The following is a 27059-nucleotide window of genomic DNA, read 5'->3' as shown; positions in this document are numbered from 1 at the left end:
TGATCTCCAACAGGAAAAAGCACTAAAACATGCCCACTCTGCCCTTCCTGGCTGAACAGCACAGCCATTTGGAAGAACTGGAGGGATCTGCCCCAAAACCCCACACCCTTCACTTACTGGCTCCCAGTAGAACAGATGAAGAGGTACGTGGCCTGAAAAGGTCACGGGGGTACAGGGGGGGAGGAAATTCATTCAGGGCCAAGGAGAAACATGGGCACCAGTGGCAGGATTTACCAAAAACTGTTTTATTGCTGTGACTCCCACCAGAAGCTGCTGACACGCCCCATTGACAGCCAAGGGCCAGGTGTGCATCTAGATCAGCTGGACGCCAGGGCTGGTTTCCCCGACCCACGTGAACATACTATTGCCCAGGGCTCCACCCAGCCAGAGCCGTGCTTTCTGGCAGACTGGCCACATCTCAACAAGAAGTAGCAGCACCGCTGCCGATCATTTCTGCCCCCGCCCCACCCCCCGGAATCCCACGTCTTGGGTAAGACAGGAAAATGCCACGGGTACCCTTCCAAAATAAAACCTGTCCTAATCCCTCCCCTCTGCCCAGGGAGCCGGGAAGGCCCCAGGCTCGGCAGCGAGCCCGGAACCCAGCACCAGGGAGGTACCAGTCCTCCACTCGCTGTCTGATCACCTCCCCCAGGACCCCGGCCCAGCCGTGTGCTCCGCCCCACTGCAGGATGACGGAGGCACGGACCGTGCCCAAGGAACCGCAGCATCTCCAGTCTGAGCTGCAGCTGGGCCGGCTGGACACGGCGGAGTCCCGGCAGCTGAGGCCCTCATGGACTCTTCTGGAAGAGACGGTGCAGGCTCTGGGCCAGGACATCTGTCTCCTCATAGCCCTCACAACTTTGCTGCCAGCTCTCTGGCACCTGTTCCATCCCATAGTAGGCCCCAGCAATGGCCCCAGCCATGGTAGCAATGGTGTCTGTGTCCCCCCCGAGCGAGATGGAATAGATAAGAGTCCTTTGGAGGCTGTTGAAGGCAGAGGGGATCTCGGGGTCAGGCTCCATGCAGCGCAGGAAGCAGTAGATGGCAGTGGGCACAGATTCAAAAGCAGCAATGCCATTGCCTGCAGGGAAGCCAGCACATGGGGACCCCACATTCCTCCACCCTCTATGTCCCCAGCCATCTTTCCACCACTCACCCTAAGTCAATACTCTCAGCTTCAAGCTGGGCTATGATTCAGACCACAGGCTCTAGACTTAGACTACCCAGGTTCAAATCCTGGCTCTCCCTCCTGCTAGCATGGGAACCACGCAAGTTCCCTCATGGCTGAGATTCTGGTTTCTGGGATCTGACTCCTCGGGCAGAGAGGGAATAAAGGCAGCAACTCTCTGGGCTGGTGTGGGGGTGAAATGGGCCACAGGGAGAGTGTTCCATGTGGGGCCCAGAACACAGTACAGCTGCTCTCTAAACAAGTACCGCTTATCAACATCAACTGTAAAAACTAAGGGCCACCTGGCACTCCGGGGGTGCTCAGCGGCCAGGCTGGTGGCGCGGCAGCCCCAGAGTTAACCCCAGCAACGAGGCATGTGTTCCCAGCCCTGCCAAGGATGGCACAGCGCGGGCTCTGCTGTCTCCACAGCCTCGGGCAAGAAATGGGACAGCAGGTGGGCCTCCCGGCTCCCATCTGTCCCTAAGCCCAGGGCTAGCCGAGGATGATGGGTGTGACGGTCTACCCACCTAGCTCAGACACCACCTCCTCTCTGGTGACAGAGTCCTGCTCTAGAAGAGCGCCGATCTTCTTCAGTCGGCTGGAGTAGGGACGCTCCTCCATGCCCAACCTGTGGGTCAGGGGCGAGGTTTCAGGGAAGTCGGAGCCAGCAGGGTGGAGATGGGAGGCCGGGTAAGAGGTGTGGGAGGGGGAGGTGGGAGGTGATCAGACCAACACCCAGCACAGGTGTCCTGACAAGAAGTAGGAGAGCGCTGGGGATGAGCTGCTCGTCCCAGTCTCTGGTACCCTAAGAGCCTTGACGTGGAGTCAAGGCAAAGGGGCTCCTCCCACCCCTCCTAAAAGTCTGCAATTAAAAAAAAAGGTTTCAGCCTGTGGCAATGCCAGAGGACCCCACAAGGCAGGCACACCCCCAAACGCCCTTCCAGCCTGCCTCCCTCCCACATACTCACTCCCTGGCATCTGAGAGAGACTGGGCGTCACTCTCCAGCTCTTCCATGTGGCCCAGGAGTTGTTCGAGGAAATGCTCACTCGACGACTCCCCCTGCAAAGCCAGGTGCACAGCCAGGGCCTGCAGGATGGCACCGTTGTAACCCAGGGAGGAGGCGTGTGTCAGCTGGGCTGAGAGCCGGGCAAACTAGGGCAGAGGCAGTGGGAGCAAAGACGGGCTGTCACAGAACCCGGGCTGCAGAGAGGAGGGAGGGAGGGGAACGCCCAGCAGCCGGCCCGCCTGGACTACCTTCTGCACATCCTGGACACTGCTATAGGCCAGGGATATGCCGGCCACCCGCATGGCACCCCCGTTGCCATAGGAGCCTTTTCCGTGAAACTGGGCCCGGGCAGGCTCAAAGACGTCACGGCACTTGGGGCTCAGGAGCTTCTTGAAGACAGTGATCACTCCAGCGCCGTAACCCCGGTCGGGCTCTTTCTTGTACTCCTGAGCAAATCTAGGAGAGAGAAGGGAGACAGGATGAGGGTTGAAAAAACATGTGTCAGGGCTGGGAGAGGAGAGCTCTGGCTGGCCTGGGAAAAGAGGAAGCCTTAGGGACTGAGGCCCATACTCCCGGTGCAGTCGGTTCTGCTCTGGGAAGCCACGCAGTGCCAGCGTCATGCCGAGAGCTGGGGCCCCAGCGCCCACCTGCAGCATCGCTCTGGCCAAGAAGTGCAGATGCTCAGCCCACCTGCTTTGCCTCCCCCCAGGTCCGCCCCCCTCACCTGTGAGCCATGTCCACCTCGTCGAAGGCCTCCTTGGCCAGCAGGGACTGCACCAGGGCCCTGGCCATGGCCGTGTCGTCTGTGTAGTACAATACTTCTGCAGGGACAGGGTGGGGGTGGGGGTGAGACCGTGCTGCAGGGCTTGAAGGTGGGGGCTCTGGCCCCCCGCTATTTTTTTTTTTTTAAAGTAAACTCTATACCCAATGTGGGGCTTGAACTCATGACCCTGAGACTGAGGTGCATACTCTACTGACCAAACCTCCCTCTTTCTCCTCCGCCCAGTTTCCTGGGCTCCAGGCCTTGGGATTCTCAGCAATTCTTTATTCCGAGTCAGTTACGACAACCTTCTGATTTCTGAAGGCAAATCTTCTGCTCCCCTCTGACTGCTATGACCATAGCTCTCCTGCAGCACACCCAACCTCCGACCCAGCCTGTATGTGCAGCCAGACAACTCTTCCTAAAAGCAGAATTCCCTTTCCTCATCTCTCTCCTGCTCAAAATTGCTGTCTGTTGCTTTCAGGATTAGGCCAAATTCACTGCCTTGGCCTTCGAAGCCCTTCCTTTTATATCCCACCACTTCCCTCCACATCCCCAGAACCAACCTTGGAGTCTGGGACCCTCCCTCAAACCCCGCTCCTTCTTCTGGATGCCCGGGACTACTGCTCTGGCACTTCTGACACAGCAACGCTGCTCCTACGAAGACGTCCCGAGTAGGCTGGTAGCCAGCAAGGGACCGGTGGCACTTGGTTTTATTGAAGGAAGAGACGGCTACAGAGAAGGAAGCACACTCCCTAGCAAGCCCCCACCCCACTCCCACTCCTCTCTGTGTACTGCAAGCCCCCAGCCCCACTTACTCCCGTTCACTCTTTCTTTTTCCCCTCTTCACTCTTTAGAGGGCTCCCATCCTGGCTTCACTAGGAAGAGGGCCCGACAGGCCTCCAACCCACAGCTACACTCTCCTGTTACCTCTTGACCAAGTGAGTTTCTCTTCCAGTCCACCCAGCCCAGTTTCCCAGTGAACTTGTTCTTCCTTCCCCTCCTCTCCTCTCCCCTCCACCTCTTCCTGTGTGGTGGAGTAGCACTCATGCTCTCTTCGTTTGGTCCCTGCACTCTGCTTCCCAGGGAGCCACATCTCTACCCTTCTCAGCCCATGTGACTGGGGCATAAGGTTCACACCACCACTAGCCTCCTCAGCACACCCTACTCGTTTGTTCAGGGATGGACAGATGGCCAAGCCAGGCTGAAGAGATGTGGTCTGGGATTTCTGCTGGGGCTGCTGCAGACAGACTCTTCCTCTGCTGAAGCTGCTGGGGCCACCCCATGCGGAGGGTCTGCCAGAGCGAGTGAAGCCAACCTATCAGAACAGGGATCTGAATAAGGAGGGGAGCTGGGTCTTAAGGACGTGGCTTGAGCCCCTGGATTCAGCTCCACCTGAAGCCAGACCTACCTCAGAACTTCTCAGTTATGCCAGCCAACGCATTCTCCATTTGCTTAGGCCATTATGAGCTGAGTTTTCTGCTACTTGCATCCAAAAGGTTCTAAAACACCTAAAATGTTTTTCCTTCATCTTAACATCAAAGCAAAGATGAAATTAAAAACCATCCCTCCATCCTGTCTTTGCCTCAACCACAGCTCTGGTTTCTCCTCATCATACCATCTACTCTATTTCCTTTCTCTACTTCCTCCTAAACCCACCGACACCTTACTTCCAGGTTTCAACATTCTACTGAAATGGTTTTTAAAACCCAGACTTCCCTCTCCTTAACCTCTCTGTAGCATGACACAGTGACCATCCTGAAATTCTCCCAGGTTTTGTTGCTATCCTACCCACCTGCTTCAGCTCTCATCAAACCCTTTCCAAGTCTAGCTCCTTTTGCTCCTCCAGGGTTCCAAGCTTGGCCCCTTCTTCTTACTATTCTACATGCTCTCCAAGAAACATCCTCCCCTTGACCTCAGAGATTTGGGTGAGGACCTGGCTGCGCAAGGGGAGGAGACTGGCTTTATATACAAGGGACAGCACTGCAAAGATCTGGAGGAGAGCAAGCTGGTGTAAGAGCAGCTGAGCGCAGAACACAAAGCCAAGGGTGGCTGAAGGTGAAACAGGGACTCAGGCGAGGGCCGACCAGGTAGGACATGTTAGAGAATTTGGTCTATGCTGAGAGTAAGGGAAAATCACGGCAAAGCTTCCGGCGGGGGAGGTCCGTCACGTCTCTTTCGAGATCACTCCCTGCTGCGTGGAGAATGGACTGGTGGTGCACAGGGTGGACCAGGCGCAATGCAGGGGAAAGACGCACAGGCTGCCGGCTTGCACGGCTGGAAGGACCGGCTTGCCAGGCCCGGCACCGGGGAACGCTCCAGGCGAGAGAGAAGCTGGGACTCGGACTCTGACGTGCTGAGTCCGAGCTGTCCGCGGCTCCTCCAGACCCGGCCCTGGTAGCTCCGGGCAGCTTCACCTCCGAGGCTTGTCCCTCCTGTCCCGAGGCCCCCGGGGACCCCGGCCAACGCGTCCCCACGTGCACCCGGCCCCGCCCACCTGTCCGCGCGCTCCCCGGCGAGCCCGGGTCCGGCTCCAGGCTCTGGACGTGACGCAGGACTGACGTCAGGGTGACGGTGTCGTGCGCCTCGTAGAAGGAGCCCACGCAGTCCCCGAGCAGCGCGCCGGCCAGGCAGCCTCGGAAGCGGGAGAGGGAGCGGGCCGCCCCAGCCCCCGCGCAGCCCGAAGCCGTCATCGCCGCCGCTGCCGCCGCCGCCGCCGCCATCCGCGCGGAGCAGTCGCCACTTCCGGTACGTCCGGCGCGCGCCGCTCGACAACGCCCGCCCCCCCGCCGGCCCCATAGCACCGCCCAGCGGCCCGGAGCCGCGGCACCTCTCCGCACCCACAGCGCCGCCCAGCGGCCCGGAGCTGCAGCTCCCAAGTCCTGCAGCACTGGCTTGGGCCCGGCCTCTGCTTTAGCCCCATTCTCCCCACTTGTAAATGGCTCACAGATGGGCGGGATGGCCACTGAAGAGTCCCCGAGGCGAGAGGAGGGCCCAGAGCCAGACCATCGTACCCTGGCAGCCCTGCCCTTGAGGCCACTGTCTCCACCCTACCCCCACCCCTGCTCCTTGTGGCCTGCTCCAAGCCCACCTTCCCACTGCTGTCCCAGCTCTTGGCTCCCTCAGGCCTGGGTCCCCACCCCCAAGCCCTCCCACTGTGATCCTAGCCTACCCCACTTCCCCTGGGCTTCCCCTAGGCATCAAGAGAGCAGGCAAGGGTCCAGCTGGGGCTGAGCTGATGAGAGCTCATGGTGCTAGAGCCCAGGGGAATGTCAGCCTGGCCCAGAGAGGGGTTCCCTGAGGAGGGAGGAGGGAAGGACTCAGATTTAGAACATAGAGCTTGAGGAATGATGTTCCCCAACTTCGCCCCTCCATACACAGCAGGGCCAAGAGCCCTCTCACTCCCCGCTGACTGTGTGCAGGGATAGCAAAAAGGCATTTGGACTGAGAACCACATTTATTAGATTCATTCTCTCCATCCCCCTCCCTCTTCCATCTCCCCACATACCCTTCCCTTATCCCTCAGCCCCTCAAGACTAGACCAGCTCCAGCTGGCAGGTTTTGAGCGGACTCAGGGTGCGGTTTGTGGTTCGGGTGAAGGTGTCCACCTCGGGCACAAACTTCTCTGCAGGCACAGTCAGCTTCCTGCGGGTGTCCATGCACTTGGTGTCCAGCAGCATGGAGTTGGCCTTGCAGTCGATGTCAGCCTGCAGCCGGGCCAGGTGCTTGTAGAGAGCATCCAGAGCATCCCTGGGGAGGAGGCATGAACAACCTATCACCCCTGTCCCATGAGGAGAGGTCAAGGCCAAACTCACTGGCCTTCAGGAAGAAAGACACCAGGGAAGCCAGCAGGCTGCAAAAGGCCCCATGGGTGGGAGGTGTCTCCCTACGCCCCCTGCCCACTCCCCAAACTTACTGGGCTTGCGCCAGCTTCTGCTTCAGGGCAGCGATGGTTGCCTCTAATTGGTGAACCTCGTCAGTGAGGCCATACTGTGCCTAGAGGCAAAGGGGTGCATTGGGAGGTCCAGGTCAGTCTATGGGCTTGGATACTGCCCTCCACCAGCACCCCTGCTTCTCCAGGGATATGTGCTGGGGGGGGGGTGATCCAGAAGAAGCCTTAGAGGGGGGCAGTGCCCCACAGGGGTACCCTCGCACCTGGTCCCGGCAGAGTTCCACATTGGGCCGGTAAGTTCTGGACTCTAGCCGGGTATGGCATAGCTTCAGGTTCTGTAACTTTCGGCGCAGATCCTCCTCCAGGTGCCGGATGTCCTCCTGCAGCTCGGCGATCTCCTCCAAGGTCTGCAGGGACAGAGTGACTGGTCTCCACCAGCTGAGCCTACCCACCAGCTGAACCCCGGCTCTCATCCCACAGGAGGAACCCCGGGGCCCAAGGACAAAACCGAGAAGGCTCACATTCTTCTCCTGCCACCTGAGCTCACTGTACAATTTCTCCATCTCCCGCAGCCGCTTCCTGAAGGCAAATTCTGTGGCCACCCTCTGGGCTTCGAGTTCATTGTTGGTCTGAAGGACAGGATAGGCAGGCCAAGGGGAGGCTGTAAGCCTGGGGCCATCTGAGGAAATCGCTCAAGTTGGGGTGTGTGTGTGTGTGTGTGTGTGTGTGTGTGGTGGGACACCACGTGGCCACCGGGACCGCTCGGGCCACCAGCCGGCCCTGGAAGAGCAGGGTGTGGGAGTGGTCGGTCACCTCGGCAATGGTTAGGGCGATAGCCTCCCTCAGCTCTATGGCCCCTTTCATCTCAGCCTCTGCACGGCTCTTGTTGAACTGGCTGAAGTCGTCCCATTGCTGGAGGGTGGAGGAGCTGCGAGCAGCAGGAAACACTGGGCTCAGAAGAGTATGGGCTGTGAGGCGGGGAGAAGAAACCGAGTGAAACACTTCTTACCCATTCGGGACACGTGTGGGATTGACCTTCAGAGAGATGTTTGGGGACTTGAGGTTGAGAGAGAGGCAGCCTCTGTCAATGTCCAGTGTCTCCATTTTGTCCCGATGGTCAGAGCTGAGCTGCTGTCGGACTTCCTGCAGGAGGCTGGGGAGGGAACAGACTCGATCAGGGACCATTCCGCCAAGGCCCCAGGACACAGCCCCCGTGGTCCTGAAGGGACACTGGGGGCTGGGCCAGCTGGGGTGACCGTGGAGACAAAAACTGGCAGAGCTGGAGGAGCGCCCTGCAGACAGAATGCGGACCCCTGCCTGCCTGCACACGCCCCTGGGGGTGCACATGCATGTGCGGACTCACACATACACACTCACGAGAGGGTACCCAGGGGTGGTGACAAATGGGCTTCATCTCTCCTGCTCCCAGTCAGCTGTTAATGGCTGCCTAAAGCAGGGCGGTGGGAAGTGTTCTGAGACCGCGTCCAGGCGGTGGGAGCTATAGTCAGTCGGTGATTTCCGTGATGGGCACGGCAGGGTCAGAAGGGAGCCCGAGAGCCCGCTGCTCATTACCCATAATACATGTTTCACGTGGAAGACATGCAGCCTTGGGACGCCTGGGTGGCTCCGTCGCTTAAGAGTCTGACTCTCAATTTCTTTCTGCTCAGGTCATGATCTCAGGGTTGTGGAATCGAGCCCCACGTTGGGCTCTGCGCTCAGCCCGGAGTCCACTTGTCTTTCTCCCTCTGTTCCTCCCCTTGCTCTCTCTCTTTCTCTCAAACACATAGATTTAAAAATCTTACAGAAAAAAGAAAGAAAGAAAGAAAGACAGACATGCAGATTTCAAGTACAGGTGAACGTGGAGATGATAGATCTCCCTTACCAGAGCTTCTCGAAGGCCTGGCTAATCTTCTGTTGCAAGGCCTTCTTGGTGGCATCAATGACCTCCACCTCTTTGTGCAGCTCTTCCTCCACGGGGTCCTTCACCACATCAATGTCACGCCGACTGTCCCTCAAGGTCAGGCACTCAATTGCTACATCCAGAGGCAGGTTCTTGGCCTGCAGGTTTTGCTCTGCCGACTCTTTCATCTAGAAAAGAGAGAGCACGGGACACTCGTGTGGCCATCCCCTGGGAAGCAGATCTCATCCCCACTTTACAGAGGGGCCGGTGAGTGACTCAGTGGACATGCCACCCAACACCCCCGTCAAGGGTGTGCGGACCCTGAAGTGGGGAGGGTGGGGAGGTCCTGGCCGCGGGGTCTCCCAGCTCCCTGCCCCGGCTCCCTGCCTGGGTCAGGGCGTCGATCTCAGCATCTAAATCTGTCAGACACTTGTCCAGCATCTCCTTCCAACGGTTGACAGTATCAATCCTCTCTGCCAGTCGAGTCCTATTGTCATGTTCATCCCAAATGGTCTGGGAAGAGACAAAGCCGGATAAAGAAGGTGCGGGGTTGGGGCTCTTCCTCTGCCCACCCAGTAGGGCTCTGGCCTCCAACCTGGTTGTTGGTCTCATTGCAAAGGACCCGGGCCTCCTGGCGGATCTGGTGCGAAGCATCTCGCTGCCGCTCGGCGTTGGTGGACAGCAGGTGGCTGTTGGTGTGCCAGTCCGGCAACCGGAAGCGCTGACTGGGCTTGACGCTCAGTGTGGCCATGGCGCAGGGGTTGAGGGGTCAGAACACCTGAGGCCTGTTCCAGTCACCCACCTCTGCTGGAGAGGGAAAACAAGGCTGCAGGAGGCCACTCGGGAGATACTGTCCTAGATCAAAAACCCCCTCCAAAGTACATGCTCCTGTCCATTTTGCTCCCAGCCCCTTCCTGCAGGAAGCTGGCTCGGGAACAGCCTTGGCTTTACTTAGCTTTGTGAGAGGTGTCCACTAGGTTTCCTGCCCCCCATCCATCCACAGACACAAACTCCTGGACCCTGCTGGTCCTGGAACAGGTGAAAGGGAACAGTGGAGTCCATTGGGCTTGTGTGTGTGTGTGTGTGTGTGTGTTGCCAAGCCCTTAGTGGGGCTGGGGGTTGGGGCGCTTAGCAGGAAAAATAGCCCTTAATCCAGCTTCCACCCCTACTTCCAGCAACCAAGTCTTGTGGAAACGTCTTTTCTTTGTTCGCCCCAGCTTTGGGCCAGGACCCTGAGGATCTAAGAGAAGGAGCCCTGTTCTCCAGGAAGAGAACGAGCTAGTTTTGCAGGGTATATGGGTTGGCACTAGGGAGTTGTGGGGGGGGGGGTTGGCTTCCTGCCCATTTGGTCGTCCTCCCTCTGCCCTCTGTGGGGGAGGAGGGGCAGGTGTGTAAGGGTCCCCACTGGGAGGAAATGGGGTCCGTCTAGGTCCCAGCCCAGCCCTCCTCTCATCTTTGAATTAATACCCCGCCGCAGGCGCCGAGAAAGGAGGAGGAAGGGGAGAAGGAGGGAGCTCGGCTTGGGCGAGAGCCCACCACCTCCCCGCTCTTCTCTTCCTCTCACCTCCAGCCCCGCTCGCACTTCCGCTCTGCGTCCCCAGCTCCTCTGTTCGGCGCCCCCGGTTGCTAGGCACCCGCGCTCCGCCGCGCGTTCCCTCCGCCTGGTGTTTGGTTTGGCAAGTGCGCGGCAGCGGCCGCAGGGTCCGGAGGCCCAAGGGGTAGGAAGGCCGCGGGGCGCCCCGAGGGGGCCAGAGGAGGAGCGCATCGAGGTGTCGCCTTCACTCCATGTACATGTTAAACATTTTTTTTTTTTTAAGATTTTATTTATTTGACAGATGGAGATCACAAGTAGGCAGAGAAGCAGGCAGAGAGAGTGAGGAGAAAGCAGGCTCCCCGCTGAGCGGAGAGCCCGATGCGGGGCTCGATCCCAGAACCCTGGGATCATGACCTGAGCCGAAGGTAGAGGCTTTAACCCACTGAGCCACCCAGGCGCCCCTAAACATTTGTATTTTGATAGAAGTTATGCATCGACAAGGTTAAAAACAAATGCGTAATACATAGGAAAAGTAATGTCCCGCTCAGGCTCACTACTCAGCAGATATCCTTCCAGATATGTATATGTATTTAACATGATTGAACACATCCCTTGGTCCTGTCTTGCCCAACATTTGCATCCATCTGCCTGATGGCACAGAAGGAATGAGGCTTGCTTTTGGAGGGGCCACATTCCCCAGCGAGGTAAGGGGTGTTAGAAGCAAAGCTCAAAATCCAGCCTTTTTTTTTTTTTCCCCTTGTTTTAAGTTTTTTTTTTTTTAAGATTATTTATTTATTTGACAGACAGAAATCACAAGTAGACAGAGAGGAGGAAGCAGGCTCCCTGCTGAGCAGAGAGCCCCATGCGCGACTGGATCCCAAGACCCTGAGATCATGACCTGAGCCGAAGGCAGAGGCTTAACCCACTGAGCCACCCAGGCGCCCCTTGTTTTAAGTGTTTTATTTTAATTCCACTACATAAAGAGTTCTGTTAGTTTCAGGTGTATAATATAGTGATTTCACAATCTATACAAAATCTAAACTTTTTTTTTTTAAGATTTTTTTATTTTAGAGAGAAGGCAGCACGATTAGGGAGGGCAAGAGGGAGAGGGAGCGAAGCAGTGTAGGCACTAAGCCGGGAGCCGGGAGCCGGATGGCAGGTGGATCTCATAACTTGAAATAATGACCTGAGCCCGACTGAGCCACCCAGGCTCCGCCAAACCATTTTTTTTTTTTTAAGAGGACGAGACAGAACTCAACCATGCCAGTACTTTTCGAGGCCTTGGGAGATGTTAAGATTTAATGTTCATAACTAATAGGAGAGGTAGGCACTATCCCCTTTTTCGCGGGCAACTGAAGAGACTGGCGGTGCGGAAAGGCAGGGATGGGAAGCCAGGTCCCACCTTCTCTAGGTGACGACTCCACACTGCCTCTAGTGGTGGCTCTGGAAACCGAGAGGACCGCTCTTTCCCGCAGGCTGGCCTGGGCCTCTTGTGAGGACCGTGCGGAACGTAGGAGGTGGTCTTACCCGTGAGAGAAGGGAGGAACGTGCCCAGCGTCACATTAACTAAGTGCTGCCTTCTCTCTAAAATAGGGGGCTCGATCCCAGGACCTTGGGGTCATGACCCCAGCCGAAGGCAGAGGCCTAACCCACTGAGCCACCCAGGTGCCCTTGAAACATTTTATAACAGAGCAGTAAATAAATACGGCAGAATGGTGGTGGCTTTGGCATGTATCTGTGGCTATGGTGGTGGGCTTGGTGTTCACCACTCATGACGTTCCTGCACATCCTGGCCAGGGGAAGAAGATATTAGAAGAAAACATCAGGCAGCTGATGGATTGGACCAAGAAAAACAGAGTGATAAGAACTAGTGATGCCGTGTTCTATCATTTTTTTAACAGAAACACCAAGAAACGTCTCTGTTATTGTGATATTTACCACTGAAGAAGTTTAGATCATGTGTAATATGCAAAAATGCCTGGATGCCTGAGTAGCTCAGTGGGTTAAGCCTCTGCCTTCAGGGTCATGATCTCGTGGTCCTGGGATGGAGCCCCACCTTGGCCTCTCTGCTTAGTGGGGAGTCTGCTTCTCCGTCTCACTCTCCTTCTGTGCTTTCCCTCGCTCTCTCGCTGAAACAAATAAAATCTTTTAAAAATATGCAAAAGTGTGGCTGAAGAATTTCAGATCTTGACAAATTCCTGGCAGCATTCCAGCGCATTCACCAACAAGGTATTTTTTGTGATGATGGATTACTATGAAAGCCCCGAGGCCTTTCAGACACACCAGTTGATGTCAGTTCCAAGTGTCCTTCACTTCTCTGCTAAGAGGAAATTTATGTCAGATGACCTTGACCATTTGGAGGGAAGGGCTATCACAGCTGAGCAGATGGCTGGATGGGTAGCTGAGAGAACTAAGAGAGACCACCATCAGCATCAGACCCCCTACAGATTACCCCAACCCCTTCAAGCTGGGGATATTTTTGGCTCTTATTGGTGGACTTGTGTATTTATGGAAATGAAATAGAAAATGTATTTTTAACAAAAACTTGTGGGCAGCTTTAGCTCTGTCTTTTGTGATTGTGGTGACATCTGGTCAAATGTGGACTTATATAAAAAGAGCCCCATATGCTCAAAGGGATCCTCCAACAGGACATATGCACAATATTCATGCAGTGGGTTACTCTGTTTGCCCCAGAAATATACATCATTTTTCTGTTTAATGTATGCATTATCCTGGGACAGGTGCTCATAGCTAAAGCAGCCACGTGTTGCTTGAACATTATACAGAGGAAGATAATGATCTTGACGGCACGGGTCTAGTTGTGGTTTCTTCAGTTGGCTGCTTTTTTTGTCTTCAGAGTTAAAGAACCTAAGTATCCATTCAGCATTCTCGTTTTTTTTTTTTTTTTTTTTTTTTTCTCATCGGCTTTAAAGGAGTCTAGAAATATAGACAGTGAAGCGAGACATTTCTTAAAATGTGAAAAAATGTGAAGAAAAAAAAAAACATGAAAGAATGAGAACTCGTAACCTTTTTTTTTTTTTTTTTTTTTTTTTAAGTGATTGAGATTTAGCCACAGGAGACATGGAGTGCTTTGGCAACAAGCAGCCATTTTCTCCCAAAATCTGTGAAGTATGATAATATGTATCTTCTCTGTTCTCAATTTTCTCCTCCCTGTAAGTGTCAGAGATTACATAATTTAGTGAATTCCAATGATTCAGATACTCAGAGAAGTACAACTTCTATTCAGTCAGAACAATGTTTCAAAGTATTCTGTTAGTTGGTCAGCTGATCTTATTCTAATGTGAAAAATAATACCTTAATAAGGTACCCCACATCTAGCTACCGAGGATAACTATATTGCCTCTCCTGGAGGTGTATTTTGCTCAGCCAACTTTGTGTGTTGTCTTTTTTTTTCTTTAAGATTTTATTTGTCAGAGAGAGAGCACACAAGCAGGGGGAGGAGCAGCAGGCAGAGGGAGAAGCAGGCTCCCCACTGAGCAAGTAGCCCAAAACAGGACTGGATCACAGGACCCTGAGATCATGACCTGAGCCAAAGGCAGAGGTTTAACCAACTGAACCACCCAGGCATCCCTGTGTGTTGTCTTCTGAAGCCTAAGTATCTTTCTGAAGAACGCAATTCCAATCCCCAGAGGCAAATACAGTATGACTTAGTATTCTTGCCCAAGAATTTGCTAATGAGGTTTGCTACTTTGCTGTTTGACCATTGCAAACATAAACTAACTGATTACCAGACTATAATCTCTCCCTGATTGTTAACTTCCTTTTTTCTGGAGAGACTTCACATAAATTATCTTTTCCTGTTTTTTCTTGCAAGGGGCTAATCTCTAACAAAATAGCAGTTCCCATTTTGGTGTTGACTTGAGGTTGTTTTCTTTTTAAATCTAACAGGAAAATGGGTGTAAAGACAATTAACAGGATGAACAATTTCGTTCATCCTTTCTTATTTAGTAGCATGCAAAAATATTAGTTTTATCTAATAGGCAGAAATACCAAACTGAACTTTTTTTTTTTTAAAGATTCTATTTATTTATTTATTTGACAGAGAGAGAGAGATCACAAGCAGGCAGAGATGCAGGTAGAAGGGGGGGAGGGGAGCAGGCTCCTCGCCGAGCAGAGAGCCCATTGCAGGGCTCGATCCCAGGACCCTGAGATCATGACCTGAGCCGAAGGCAGAGGCTTAACCCACTGAGCCACCCAGGCACCCTTTTATGCAGATTTTTAAATTAATCAAACTAAAAGGCCTTAAAGGTTTAGATAGCACCGCTTACTAGATTTTTAAGGATACTATTCAAAGGGATACCACCCTTTTATAATCCTTTATAATCTTAACTTTTATAATCTAAAATCTTTATATGAAAGTACAAAAATAAATTAGAAAAATTCAACTCACAAAATATATAAAGATGGTTAAACAAACTTAATGTTACATTTCCATAAAATACAAAGAATGTTTTGAATTGTGTCTGACTGACAGTGGTTACTGAAATCCTGTCTGGGGCAGCATCAAAACTATTCCTATGGTCCCACCTGGGGTACCAAAAAAATTGTCCCCCAAACAAAAACTACTCCTATGTTCTGTTTTGGTATTGGTTTTTGCAAGATAATGTGCAAATTCCATTTAACAAGATTAAAGGCAGTAATACTGTACATTTATAAGTTTCAAGTACTTTCAGGCTATTTCTAAATCACTTTGCAAAAAAGTCTGTTAACAATTTTGTTTCATATGAGAATCAGATGTCATATTAGGCTTCATAATCCTATACCTCTAAAGTGTCTGTTTTGTTTATAATTATAAACACATTTTGAATTCAAGCATTAATCTTACCAGAAAATATTTTAATAGAGACAAATATGAGAGAAGTGCTGCTGTATAAAGGCATCACAAAGATTTTAGAAACTGTGAAAATTGTAGAAGCAACAAAAGTGATGGAAGATAGAAAAACAATCATCTTTGTCCTACAGATAAGGCTAAAGATTTCAGTCCTCTTTAAGAGAAAAGCATCTAGCAAATATTGTACAAATGATCATGACCTTTCCTGGTATTGACAGATGAACCTAATTAATTTTCTAAAAGCATCTGCAAGGTATGCAAGTCTCAGCAGCCATGAAGAATCTGTCAGATGATCAGAGACAGAATGATCCTGACGGAAACCACGAGTTCAAGAGGTATGGCCGCCCCCTCCCAAAAAAGCAAAACCCCACTGGGATTTTACTTTGGACTGCCACTTTATTTCTGCACTTAGGTGTAGTGCTCTGAGCACCCTTTTCTATGAAGAAAGCTTCAAGCAGGTGAGTGCCAATGTAATTGATTTGTTCTGTTCTGTTCATGTCTTCCTAATCAATAAGAGGAGTAGGCTGATTGAGGTGTGCCTTGATTAATTACGCTGCTTTTCTGTACTCACCTATGTTACATGATAGCCTCTGTGATTTTTCAGAGCATGGCCTCAGAGTCATTGTTATATGTATTTTCCCCATTTAACTGTACGTACTTGGGTATAATTACTGATTTTTTGGGAATTTTTCTATACCAGTGTAGTTAGTAGGCCAAGACTGACATTAGGGTGATTCTCTTCAATTGTCAAACTTATCAACTGACACATATATTTAAAAAACCACCACCACCCAAAAGCATTTGTTAGTAAGCTGACTGATTCTGTTTAGTGTTGGTAACAAGATCACAATCTATACTGTTAGGGTTAGAGTCTGGGGACACATAGCTGGGAGAAGACTGGGTGAGAAATACATGTTAGCAGGAAGGGATGTTCTGGAAGACATCAATAGGCTTAGTGGAAATTATGAAGGGACAAGTTTTTCTTCTTTTTTCTTTAAAGCTCTGTGCCCAATGTGGGGCTTGAACCCATGAACCTGAGGATCAAGGGTCACACCCTCTACCCACTAAACTGGACTGCTTCCAAGTAGTGAGCTACCTCCAGGGAAGGAGCACATCCTCAATGAGATGATCTCGTTTAATGTCCCAATAGCCTTACTATTATCTTCTTTTAGTGGAGGAAACTGAGGCTTAGAAGCATCAAGGAACTTGTCCAGAGTGTCATGCAATCAGGGTTTGAAGCCAGGACTTCATGACCCTTTCCCCCACACCCACTGGCTCCCTGTACCTGAGCCAGAAGAGCTGTAATGATGACCACACAATACAAAGTCTGGAGCAAAGCTTTTCTTTTTATTGCAATTATTAGTGAAATTTACACTTCCAACTGAAGCTAAGCAACACTAAAACCATTATTTTTTTTTAAATTAAGGATTAAAAACAAATACAACACAGAACCCTTCCAATATGCATAATGGCAGAAAAAAGAGTACTGGTTCTGTCACAGGACATTTTAGTGACAGTTTGGCTCAGGAAGAATTATGACAATTTCTTTAACATAAAATATTATAAGTGACTGAACTGCTTAAAAAGCATCTTCAAGATTCTCAATCTCAACCCTAAGTATTTTGTAGTAATTTCTTGGGGGAAGGTAACTTAACTGAAAGTAGAAAATTTGCTACCAAACTTTAATTACTGAAAAAAGCACTTTTGTTTAAAAACTTTATTTGCCTTCTGCCCATCCTAATTACATATAGTCTTCAAGGAATTAAAATGACAACCAAATCCAAAGCCTGACCCCCAAGTACACAGTGATAGAATTCGGCATTTGGTGTTTCTAATTACACACGGATTACATACATATCGTAGTTTGCTCCGACCTCCACCTTCCTCTTAATAAAACGTGGCAGTCAAGGTTCTTATCATTCAAGGTCTTATCTGGTCACACAGTGTATTATAAACTCCGACCCCAATGTTTTAATTGATGTTACTGTGTAACCCAAACATTAACAAAGAAAGGCTTATAAACATTTTGAGATTCTGCAGTCTTTATATTACTACAGTAAATTGATCTAACTTATGAAAAAGACAACAAAAATATAAGGCCAGACCAGGTGTACGACAGGATGGGGAAGATGAGGAAGGAGGTTTGAGAGTCCATCATTTTACCATGCTGAACCTTGGTTTCAGCGGAAATATTTGGCAAGAATAGTGTGGAAAAGGAGGATGGAGAAAGAGGTTACTCTGATTTTATGTAATAATTCAGTTTTAAAACATACGGATATCAACCCTCAAAAATAGTTCACATCTGCAATACAAATAGGCACACACGGTCAAGATGGTTAAAAAGTAAAATTTTAAAAGGCTATTATTTGTCCATCTGCAGGACATTTGCAGGTGGTCCCACCCTCCCCACATGTCCTATATTTACATTTAACTTTTCAGAAAAGCCCCTTTAAAAAGAGTGCTATTTCCTCCTCCATTACTTAGGGTTTAAAAAAAGCAGCAATTATCTAAAGTGGGAGCAGTTAGCAATGCTTTAAGGGTATGCATTTGTGTGTAATATAAATGTTCTCTTGAGTGAGTTGTCAGATTACACTGGAATGGTTATATTACAGTTTTAGTCCCCCAAACACAAAAGAAACACATTATTTTTTCTATATAAATTTATGTAGTACACAGTGTTATAAACAAAGTTTACACACACACACACACACACACACACACACCCACCCACCCTACTGCTTCCCACAGCCTAGGAATGCATCCATATACTAGTCCACAAGAATGATCTTTACTCACAAGATACAGTAATACTTTTATGGGTCCATAACTGAAGAGAGACATTTAAGTGACACATTACAGCAAAAATTGCTTCATTAAAAGTATTCCTGATGTATCAATGTTCTTAGCTATCTCACTCAGCAAGATGGGACTTTTTGTTCATTTTCTAAGCCGGAATCTACCCAACTTTTCACTTTCAGTACCTGTAATTCTCATCACCCTTTAAAACAAAGACAGATACCACTCATGTTAGTGATAAGCTGGGAAAAGCCCAACGGCCGCAACAAGGAGGTCAATATCTATTGATCAAAAGTAAGTGTTGAATGCATCCATACCCTGTGTACCTAAAATGCATCCTTTTTTCTTAACAAGTGAAAAACAAACAAACAAACAAAAAAAAACCAGGCTTGTCTGTTGCAAAAAAGGAATAGCTTACACAACCTGTGGTGATGTACCGTTTGTTACTTCCCAAACAGGAGCCCCTTCCCTCCAGAAAAATGGGTAAGTCTGTCAAAATATGACGGTTCTACCAATGATCTGTAAAGATAATTGGATCAGGCACCAATCACTGAATTAAAATGGAGAAAAACTTTTACAGATACATGGTGATTGGAAAGCAAGATTCAACTCTGCGAAGTGATGAATGAAATAAGTACACTTTCCTTCTTAAAAACTAAGCCTCTACTCCAAAAAGAGGTACCAAAAATCTGACAAGAAACAAAGGGATGACTATCTGGTTGTACACCACCAGCCTCTGATGCCAACATGTAGCAAAAATGCCTGAAGGCAAAGCAAAGGCAAAGTTAATTTCTGATTATCTGATGGTTTTACCACACTAATTCAAAATACAATCGTAGCTGCCATAGCACCACTACAAGGAGTTTGGTTTTTGAAGTGACACTTTTGCCCAGGATTATTATAAAGAAAAATTCAGCCTGGGTATCTGGCAGGGGAGAAATAAACAGTATACGTTTGTAAGTGCACATCATACCAGGATAAGGCCTAAGTTTCTCTTATACCTGTTTGATAAAATGATCCATGGTTATTGAAGATACTTTCATAGAGGCAAACCAGAAATGAACCCTTTGTACAATATTCTTCTATGATCTTGAACTTCTGAAAACTCTTCCTTTGGAGAACTCAAGCACTGTCACAAACATTATCCAATTCTTAGAACTTTGTGAGGTAGGTGAGGGCAGGCATTATCACTACCGTTTTACAAGGAGAAACTAGACCTGGAGAGATGGAGGAGATTGCCTAAGGACTGAGCAAATTAGTGGCCGAGCTCTAACTAAACTCCCAAGTCTCTGGCTCATGTTTAGAGCCCTCTCTACTCTCAAAGGCAACACATTTTCCAAGTCTTTTCCCAGTTGTGGTCTTTTAAAAAGTTCCTGCATTCCAAAACACCTTATACTTTCTCCTTTATAGCTCAGGCTTGACTAGGAATTGCGTTGTGTTAAAGTTTTTTATATAGAACTGTGCAACACACTAAGAGGCATATGAGAGATACATCTATGTAACTGAAGTCTGAATATATCAATACGTAAAGGAGGAGAAAGGAGCAGTCAAGTGTTCATCCAATATAATTTTTATATATTGAAGATGTGTCAGAATAAAAATCACAAACATTTAAAAGTTAAATCGGTCTGATTCATTAAAACCAGAAGCTACATTAATTCGCCTTAAGAATATGGGGATCTCTGTTACAGAAGGCTGAAATATTACTTTCAAGAATAATTTATCACTTTAGTATATTTCCTATATCATTCACTTTATCACTGTCTAGTTAGTAAAAAATTTTACGGCTACAGATAATATCTGTGCCATTAACACTTTCATTCTTTTTACTGAACAGTTAGGGTTTCTTTCCATCTGCAAACTAAAGTTACATTCCTACGATTCCCACTGTATTTCTTTTTTTGCTTTATCCCTCCCTTTTATTTTTGAGAGAGAGAGAGAGAGAGAGAGAGAGAGAGAGAAGACGGGTCAGAGTGCGGAGAGAAGAACTGCACAATTCATAAATGGCAAAAACATCGATTATATCACAAAACAGAATGATGGCACTCAAGCAAATTAAAGAAAGGTATGTTCAAAAGAAAAACTAGAACCCAAACATGAAAATAGTGCTCAGATAGTCTCTCAATTAAACTATAACTTGTGTGTGCTCCTCCTCTCCCCAATATTTTAAAGACTATTATTTTTAGTGGAATTCTGTATAAATGACCTTTAAATCCTTTTTCTTTTCTTCTTTTTTTTTTTTAAAGAGGAGAAAGGGGTTGCACCCTGGGTTACGAAATGAGAAAGCTCTTGGAAAACAGTCTAAGAATCTTCTTTTAGGGACAAACTATTAGAAAATTTCTCACAGTGCTTACTATTCCTGGTGTTTGAGTTAGAAAATGAGAACGTGCACAATCGCAGGGTCATGCTCCATAGTATGAGATCACTCCCTTTCTTTGAAATGGAAATATTTGCAAGTTAATTACCATTGGAGATCCAAGTCTGTTGCTACCAAAACCAAAGCTTCCTCTTGTTAAGCAACCTGGGTCCAAACTGTATGCGTTAACTGGCTGAACTACGTTAGGCAAGATTTCCCCTTCATTACAATGTATCTGTGTTTTCCCCAAATCTTTCACCAGAAACATTTTCTTTATAGGAAAGTCTACCTTGTCTGGAAAGGTCCTGCTTGAAGGGAAAAGCCATGTCAGTAGCAATGCCATGACTCTATTTAAGGGTAAATATTTCATTTAGTTGCTTTGTTATAATTCAGAAGCAACTTCCAAGACTTCTCTAACTTAATGAGAAGAGATGCAGCTCTAGGTCTGGGACAACAGCAGAAAATATATTTAGGTTACAGAGAACTCTCCTCAGGTCCCTTCTGTAGGTTCAGAGCAAGTCCCTCTTCTACAACGTGGTTCAAGAACTAGGCAAATACAACACAGCTGTGAAGTATCTGAGGATCCCAGCGAAGAAGCCTTTCCTACATCCCCTCACTACCCACCTCTCACAGTCCCACCAGTCCATTTCTTTACAAAGACCTCCTGTTCCCATAGGTTCTTAGAATAAAGATAGTCACATCTGCAACATTTGGTAGAGTTTTTCCTCATTTGGTTCTAAAAATATTATTAAGGGGCCAAACTAAGGAATTTCATTTATTCTTCCAATTAAAGCATGGACTAAATAAGGATGGAAAGTTTCAGGCATTAAATACCAGAGTAATCTCCTTCTCTAGTCTCTGGCCACAGCCTGTTAAACTTCAAACATACAAATCAGAGATGTGAACGCAGTTAATTTTTGGAAATAATAAAACCAAAACCAGCGAAGTTCTAATACCAACACACCCATCTGTTTTCCACTCATATAGGACTGTTCACGACAGTTCTTTTTAGGGATAATTATTACTTACTGCACACATATTTCTTTCTTAGGAGGTGGACTAGAAACAGGAACATGTCACTAAGTACTTCACTGTGGTAATTCAGTACTGATGCCAGGTACTTTGATTTATGGAGCCAACAGTTAAAAGAGCAAAATAAGCTCCATGTGTCAGGTTCCTATGAATTTTCAGAAGGGAAAAAAAAAAATAAAGGATTACTTTTTCCACTGCAGGCTGCCTTAAAAATGTCAGGCTACAAGAATTACATGCCAAAAAAAAAAAAAAAAAAAAAAAAAAAAAAAGAATTACATGCCTGTCAACCTCGTACAATGTTGAAACATAATGAATAAAACTATTAATGTTATAAGCACAATAAATATCCTCAAGAGGTGGCATATACTTGCAACAAAAATATATCTTGACTGCTTGAAACATATTTAGTAGTGACAAATTCCTATAACCAGAGTACCAGTCTTCAATTAATACTTAATGTAGGGGTGCAGGAAGTAGCTGAGAATAGTACATAATTAAAAAAAAATACTATAACTGGCAAAAATGCAGAAAAAAATGACTAATGGCTATAGGAACTCATATATGGATTCACTTTAAATTATAAAATTTTACATAACATAAAATAACATTTTCTTAATTGTAATTACTTCAAACTTTCTCATTTACCCCGAGTGGAAAGAACATGGTACAGCAAAATGTCATACACTGAGCCCAATAATTTAGAATTTAAAACTCAGAGGATGGGATAAAATTTATCTTTTAAATTCTTAAAAGAATTTAAGAGATTAAAAGAAAAGTGGCTTTCCAAGCAAATTTACAATGTAAAAATACTATGGAAATATTTTACTTAAGAGAACTCACTCTTTTCACGTGCCTTTGTTAAAAAGTCAGTGTGCATTGTAATGCAAATAATCTTATCCACTATGAAACCGGAGTGACCATATTTGCTTGAAATTAATATTCTATAATCAAAACTTTTCACTGTCTTCTGAATTAATTTGCATTAATAAATTATTACTTAGTTAGATTTTTAATTAACTGAAATACTGTATTACTCAGTCTATCTGCTTTTCTACCTAACCACTTCGATTCTGTTTCTTCACTGATGCTCAGGGCTGAGTCAACTTTTATGCTATGGAAATGATCGGGGTAGCAAATCTTTCATTTAACAGAACTATGGGTGTGGGGAGGAAATCTCATTTCAAAGTCAATTATCAGTGACTTCTGGAATCAATTGTTACTTGTTTCCCAGGCCTATTAAAAAATCATAATCCTAATGCCAGATAATGTGACTATTTAAATAGCTTCAATGTAGTTCAAATTAAAAAAAGAAATGTAACAATCATTTATTTGACAAGCTGCCCCAAAACTGCAGATCAGGTAAAATAAATCCAATCTGTTAGTGTTAGTTTGCTACTTAAGGGAAAGAAATCTAACTTATAGAAAAGCCCCATCTCCCCTCCACATTTAGAAATCTGTCTAAAGACTGTCTTTAATGCCCACTATATAAACAACACTAAGTATTCTAAGTTAAAAAATAGTGTTAACGGTTTATTGGTAAAAATCCAAACTCTAGACTTTATGGAATTAGTAGTTTGGTTGGTATATTAACATCCATCTTAATCTTTGCTAATATTACAAAGAAAGAGGAAAAGCTAGAAATATCTATAAAAATAAAATACCTTAAAACCAACATCTAAGCAAAATATAAAAGTTGCACACAAATTGCCAATAAATATAAACATCACAATAGAAAAATTAATATTAAAAATAAACTCATAATTGCTATTAAGACATTATAAAAAATGAAAACGTTTAATGTGCACGTATATTTGCAAACAGACACAGTACACTCCAAACAATCGATATAATTTTACTATCATTATTACATAATGCAGCATACAAGGTAACTGAGGTGTGGTGTTTTTTGTTTTTAGTCTATTCTTTTCTGGAGAAATGCTCACCAAATTCACAAAAAGAACTGGTTAGGTGATCATTTACTGCTGTTTACTAGTACTAGTGGAGTAAACAGTCCAGGGGAGAACTGCTTTCTGGTAGATTGCTACATTTCTATTAAGTATGAATGGTTCTGCTATTACCCTTCATATTGCTTATTTCCTCCAAGGCCCAATTTTGCATGTTGCATTTCTAATTAACTGACCATACCCTTTTAGATGCACTGTCATCATTTTTCACAGTCTCCCCCCGACCCCCGGTAGAAAAAGAGACAATCACTTAAAATATTTCTTGGTGTCTAAAAAAGCGAATTTCCCTAAAGAAAGAGATAAAAATCACTTTATTTTTTCTCTTACACTAATTTCCATGATGATTTGGCTCTCCTTTTATATATAAGCAGTCTTTAATAAATATTAATTAGAAAAAGATACCAATAGATATTTACAGAAGGGTCAATCTATGCTGAAAAAAAAAAAAAAAAGAAAAGAAAAGAAAAGAAAAAAGATAAAGAAAAAAAGAAAGGTAGCCTATGACATATAATTCCCTGGCAAGTTACCTTTCCCTTTGGGCACTTGCTATCATACTTATACTCTTGTTAGAAAGTTTAGCAGATTTGCTGTTTTATGTGCCTTACAGATTACCTTCAACAAAGCTGAGAACTGAAAGGGTTAATTCTGTTAAAAATTTATTTTTCAAACCTACAAAATTCATTTGGTGAGCATTTACCTAGATGCTTTACTGAATAAAACCTTTACTTGGTTCCCTTGGACCAGATTCAGGACAACAAATAACATTATTTATATGAAACTGTCACACTCTTGGAGTTCTAAAATAATTTATCTTTTAAATTTTTAGTCTCACGCTATTTGAAAAATAAAAATCTACAGCACCATCTTCTGAAAAGGCACTTTCTAAAAACCGCCTTGCTTTAAAAAATGATTTAAAAATTTAATTCAGCTCTACCCTGAAGAACATCTTTGCTTTACTGAGACCCTAACATAGATACATTAGGTTTTGGTTACTTCAGACATTGATTTCAAAAAGGAAGGGAGACCAATGGCTGGACAGATCACTTAACAGAATCTTAATTTTGTGAGCTTCTTACTGGTAAATCTCAATCTTCCATATTAAATTTATTATCTTTCTGTTTTTAATTCAAATTAAAATATTTAGTTTTCATACTTTAAGAACATTAGATTCTTGAGGTTTAATGAACACTGTAAAAATCTAGAGTACTATCTTTGCTGGGTAAAGAAAAATAAAATTCAACTAGCAGTAGATAGTATTAGCACAAGCCTTGACCATTATACATTAGTTAAAAAAAAAGTCATAAACTGAAATGTACCATTTTTAAAAGTAGGAAAAAGTCAAAAAATATTTTTTCCCTTTGAGATATCTATAGAAAGAGAAAGGGAGTGAGGGGGGAAAGAGATTTTTTTTCCTCCTGAGAGTCAGCTTAGGTTTCACTAATCATGGTATCATTTCTAACACCGTCACTGATCAAGAATGTTCTTAGTACAAGCAGAAATTTTTTTTTTTTTAAGATTTTTTGGAGAAAACTCTTTCACATTTCTGTACTGATTTTACTCATCTATTCTTGGCTTATTTGTTTTGACTCCTATAGAATCATGAAAGTGCTTTATATGATCAAATGGGAGGGATATAGGAAAATAAAGACAGACTCTAGAGTCAGGGTTATACTGCCACTCAGGGAGACCTCACTTGATATATATAAAGTCTCCCAACTCTTATTATTGAAGCTTTAAGACATCCATGAATTCTCAAAGAGAATGAAAAGGATTAAAACTTTATATGGATAAAAAAGGCAAAATAAAGATGCCAAGCCAATGATGTCTTTTTTGCAGCTTGACTGATAACTCACAAAAGATAACTTAAGTAGAAAGTTACTGACAGGAGCAACCTGTCTTTTAAAAATACTCAATAGGAGAACATCTAAGAGATGACTTAACCAAATATTTAATTCAGGTTTAATGATACCGATTAAAAATTATAGGGGCACCTGGGTGGCTCAGCGGATTAAAGCCTCTGCCTTCGGCTAGGGTCATGGTCCTAGGGGTCATGGTCCCAGGGGTCATGGTCCCAGGGTCCTGGGATCGAGCCCCGCATCGGGCTCTCTGCTCAGCAGGGAGCCTGCTTCTCCCTCTCTCTCTGCCTACTTGTGATCTCTGTCTGTCAAACAAAGAAATAAAATTAAAAAAAAATTATACAGAGTTATCAGTTAAGCTTTTTGGCAAAACATTTCTATCAAGTTTGAAATAGCAAGACTACAAAATACTCTAGCTGAACCCAAGTGGTTAGCTTGAAGGATTTCATAAAAATCACCACCCTTGGCAAATTCATGTTAGCCTCTGAAAACACCAAATTCCTTTAATTCCTGGCCTATAATCCATCTAATTACTTCACATCTGTTACCGGCACTCTGAGTGTTGACCTCTTCCTTAAACACTGAGATCCTCTGTCAGCCATTTCTACTGAATGGCAAATCAGGTTTTATTTCCTCTAAGTCTGTCATAGTAAAATTCACTATAAAATATACCAGTAAACATTAGGCAGTGGTGGGTCATCAGAGAACCTAGTTTGGAGAACTAGTATGGGTCTTTAGAAGGCTAGGAGTCCCTATGCTAGAAGGTAGAGATGAATCTTTATCAAGTGCCTTCCACAACACCTGGTACATTCCTACTAGAATCCCTTCCAGACTCTTCTAGGAAGAGAAATAAATTAATAGATTACAAACAGGTAGATTTCCATAGAAGAACTTTTTTTTTTTCTGAGTAATTTGTTAAAAGGTAATATATTAAAAAATAAAGGGCATCTGTACTTCTGTGAAAATATACCAAAAATCAGTACTGAGGAGGTTGAGGTACCCTTTTGCAAAACCGCTAAAGTAAAAATCCGCACATCTAAAACAGAGTATCCTAATATTAAATTGAAACTAAAACGGCAGCACCCTTTGTTACCTTGTTATTTCATGTTTTTAATCTTATTTAGGAAAAAAAAGGGGGGGTGTCTTAACACCAGCCTCCAATCCTGCTCATCTCCTTATTATCCTTTAGTGCAGTAACTGTCAGACTCTACATTAATTAAATAAATATAGCAGCTACAGTATTATGAATGTATAGTCCTCAATGCCAGTAACTTGATACATAATAACACATATCGGCACTTTACCCAGACACATCTGCCATCCAGAATATACATTAAACTTCCAGCTCTTCTTCACATGAAAATCAATTATAGCAGTGGCTGGGACTGACATTTTAAAGTCACTCTTATGCATCATAGAAAACAGCAGACCAAAATTTAGCATTCATTATATAATTTAGTGAGCAAAGGCAGGAACAGAAAGGTCATTGTTGAGTTTCATGACCTTTAAATTCAAAACAATCCTTTAAAAATCTTTTAATAAAAAAAGATCAGAAATTCGACACCAGAAGTGCAATAATAATTAAAACAAATTTCAAAAAGTATTTGCCACCTTGTCTTTTATCTAAAATTCTAAGCACAAGTCTTCTTTTAATTAAAGTTTGATATTCCAATTTGTTAGTAAGCAAAATATACTATACATATTCTTTCAAGGTAACTAACTTTAAACTAGCAATGTGAAACTATAAGAAAGAAACCCTAAAAAAGAACTCACTTTAAAGGTAAAGCTTTATATTAAAAAAGTTGTTTTTCCTCATTAAAAGTCTTTCTAAATAGATTTAAATTATGGGTTTCATTCTAGCACATGGAAACTAAGTAACTGAAAATTAGATGAAACAGTAAATAGAGAAAAGGCATCTACAGTTCTTTCCTGGGCCTACAGT

General features: G+C 45.4%; 3 protein-coding genes across 3 annotated transcripts in view; all 3 read right to left on the bottom strand.

Annotated features, from left to right (window-relative positions):
• Window positions 1-224: 224 nt before the first annotated feature.
• On the bottom strand, window positions 225-6374 carry LOC111143724 (ADP-ribosylhydrolase like 2). The gene is made up of 7 exons (XM_022497551.1): window positions 6338-6374; window positions 5433-5900; window positions 2900-2996; window positions 2424-2631; window positions 2137-2321; window positions 1696-1796; window positions 225-1081 (listed from the first exon to the last, which is right to left on the bottom strand). Exons 1-7 carry the CDS (start codon window positions 6372-6374, stop codon window positions 789-791), a joined length of 1389 nt encoding a protein of 462 aa, XP_022353259.1. The 3' UTR covers window positions 225-788.
• On the bottom strand, window positions 6304-10325 carry LOC111142871 (tektin 2). Its single transcript, XM_022496243.1, has 10 exons — window positions 10292-10325; window positions 9323-9534; window positions 9115-9240; window positions 8710-8915; window positions 7837-7980; window positions 7641-7755; window positions 7349-7456; window positions 7091-7234; window positions 6852-6931; window positions 6304-6685 (listed from the first exon to the last, which is right to left on the bottom strand). Exons 2-10 carry the CDS (start codon window positions 9476-9478, stop codon window positions 6472-6474), a joined length of 1293 nt encoding a protein of 430 aa, XP_022351951.1. The 5' UTR covers window positions 9479-9534; window positions 10292-10325; the 3' UTR covers window positions 6304-6471.
• LOC111142870 (protein argonaute-3) overlaps window positions 9513-27059 on the bottom strand; it is a 145738-nt gene continuing 128191 nt past the window's right edge. Inside the window, exon 19 of the mRNA XM_022496241.1 lies at window positions 9513-9531. Within this exon, the coding sequence (XP_022351949.1) occupies window positions 9522-9531 (10 nt within the window). The 3' untranslated portion in view covers window positions 9513-9521. The remainder of the gene's footprint in view (window positions 9532-27059) is intronic.

Source organism: Enhydra lutris, unplaced genomic scaffold, assembly GCF_002288905.1.
Source record: "Enhydra lutris kenyoni isolate GAN:26980312 unplaced genomic scaffold, ASM228890v2 scaffoldscaffold9, whole genome shotgun sequence".
Classification (NCBI taxonomy): domain Eukaryota; kingdom Metazoa; phylum Chordata; class Mammalia; order Carnivora; family Mustelidae; genus Enhydra; species Enhydra lutris.
This window is presented reverse-complemented; position numbering and strand designations above follow the sequence as displayed.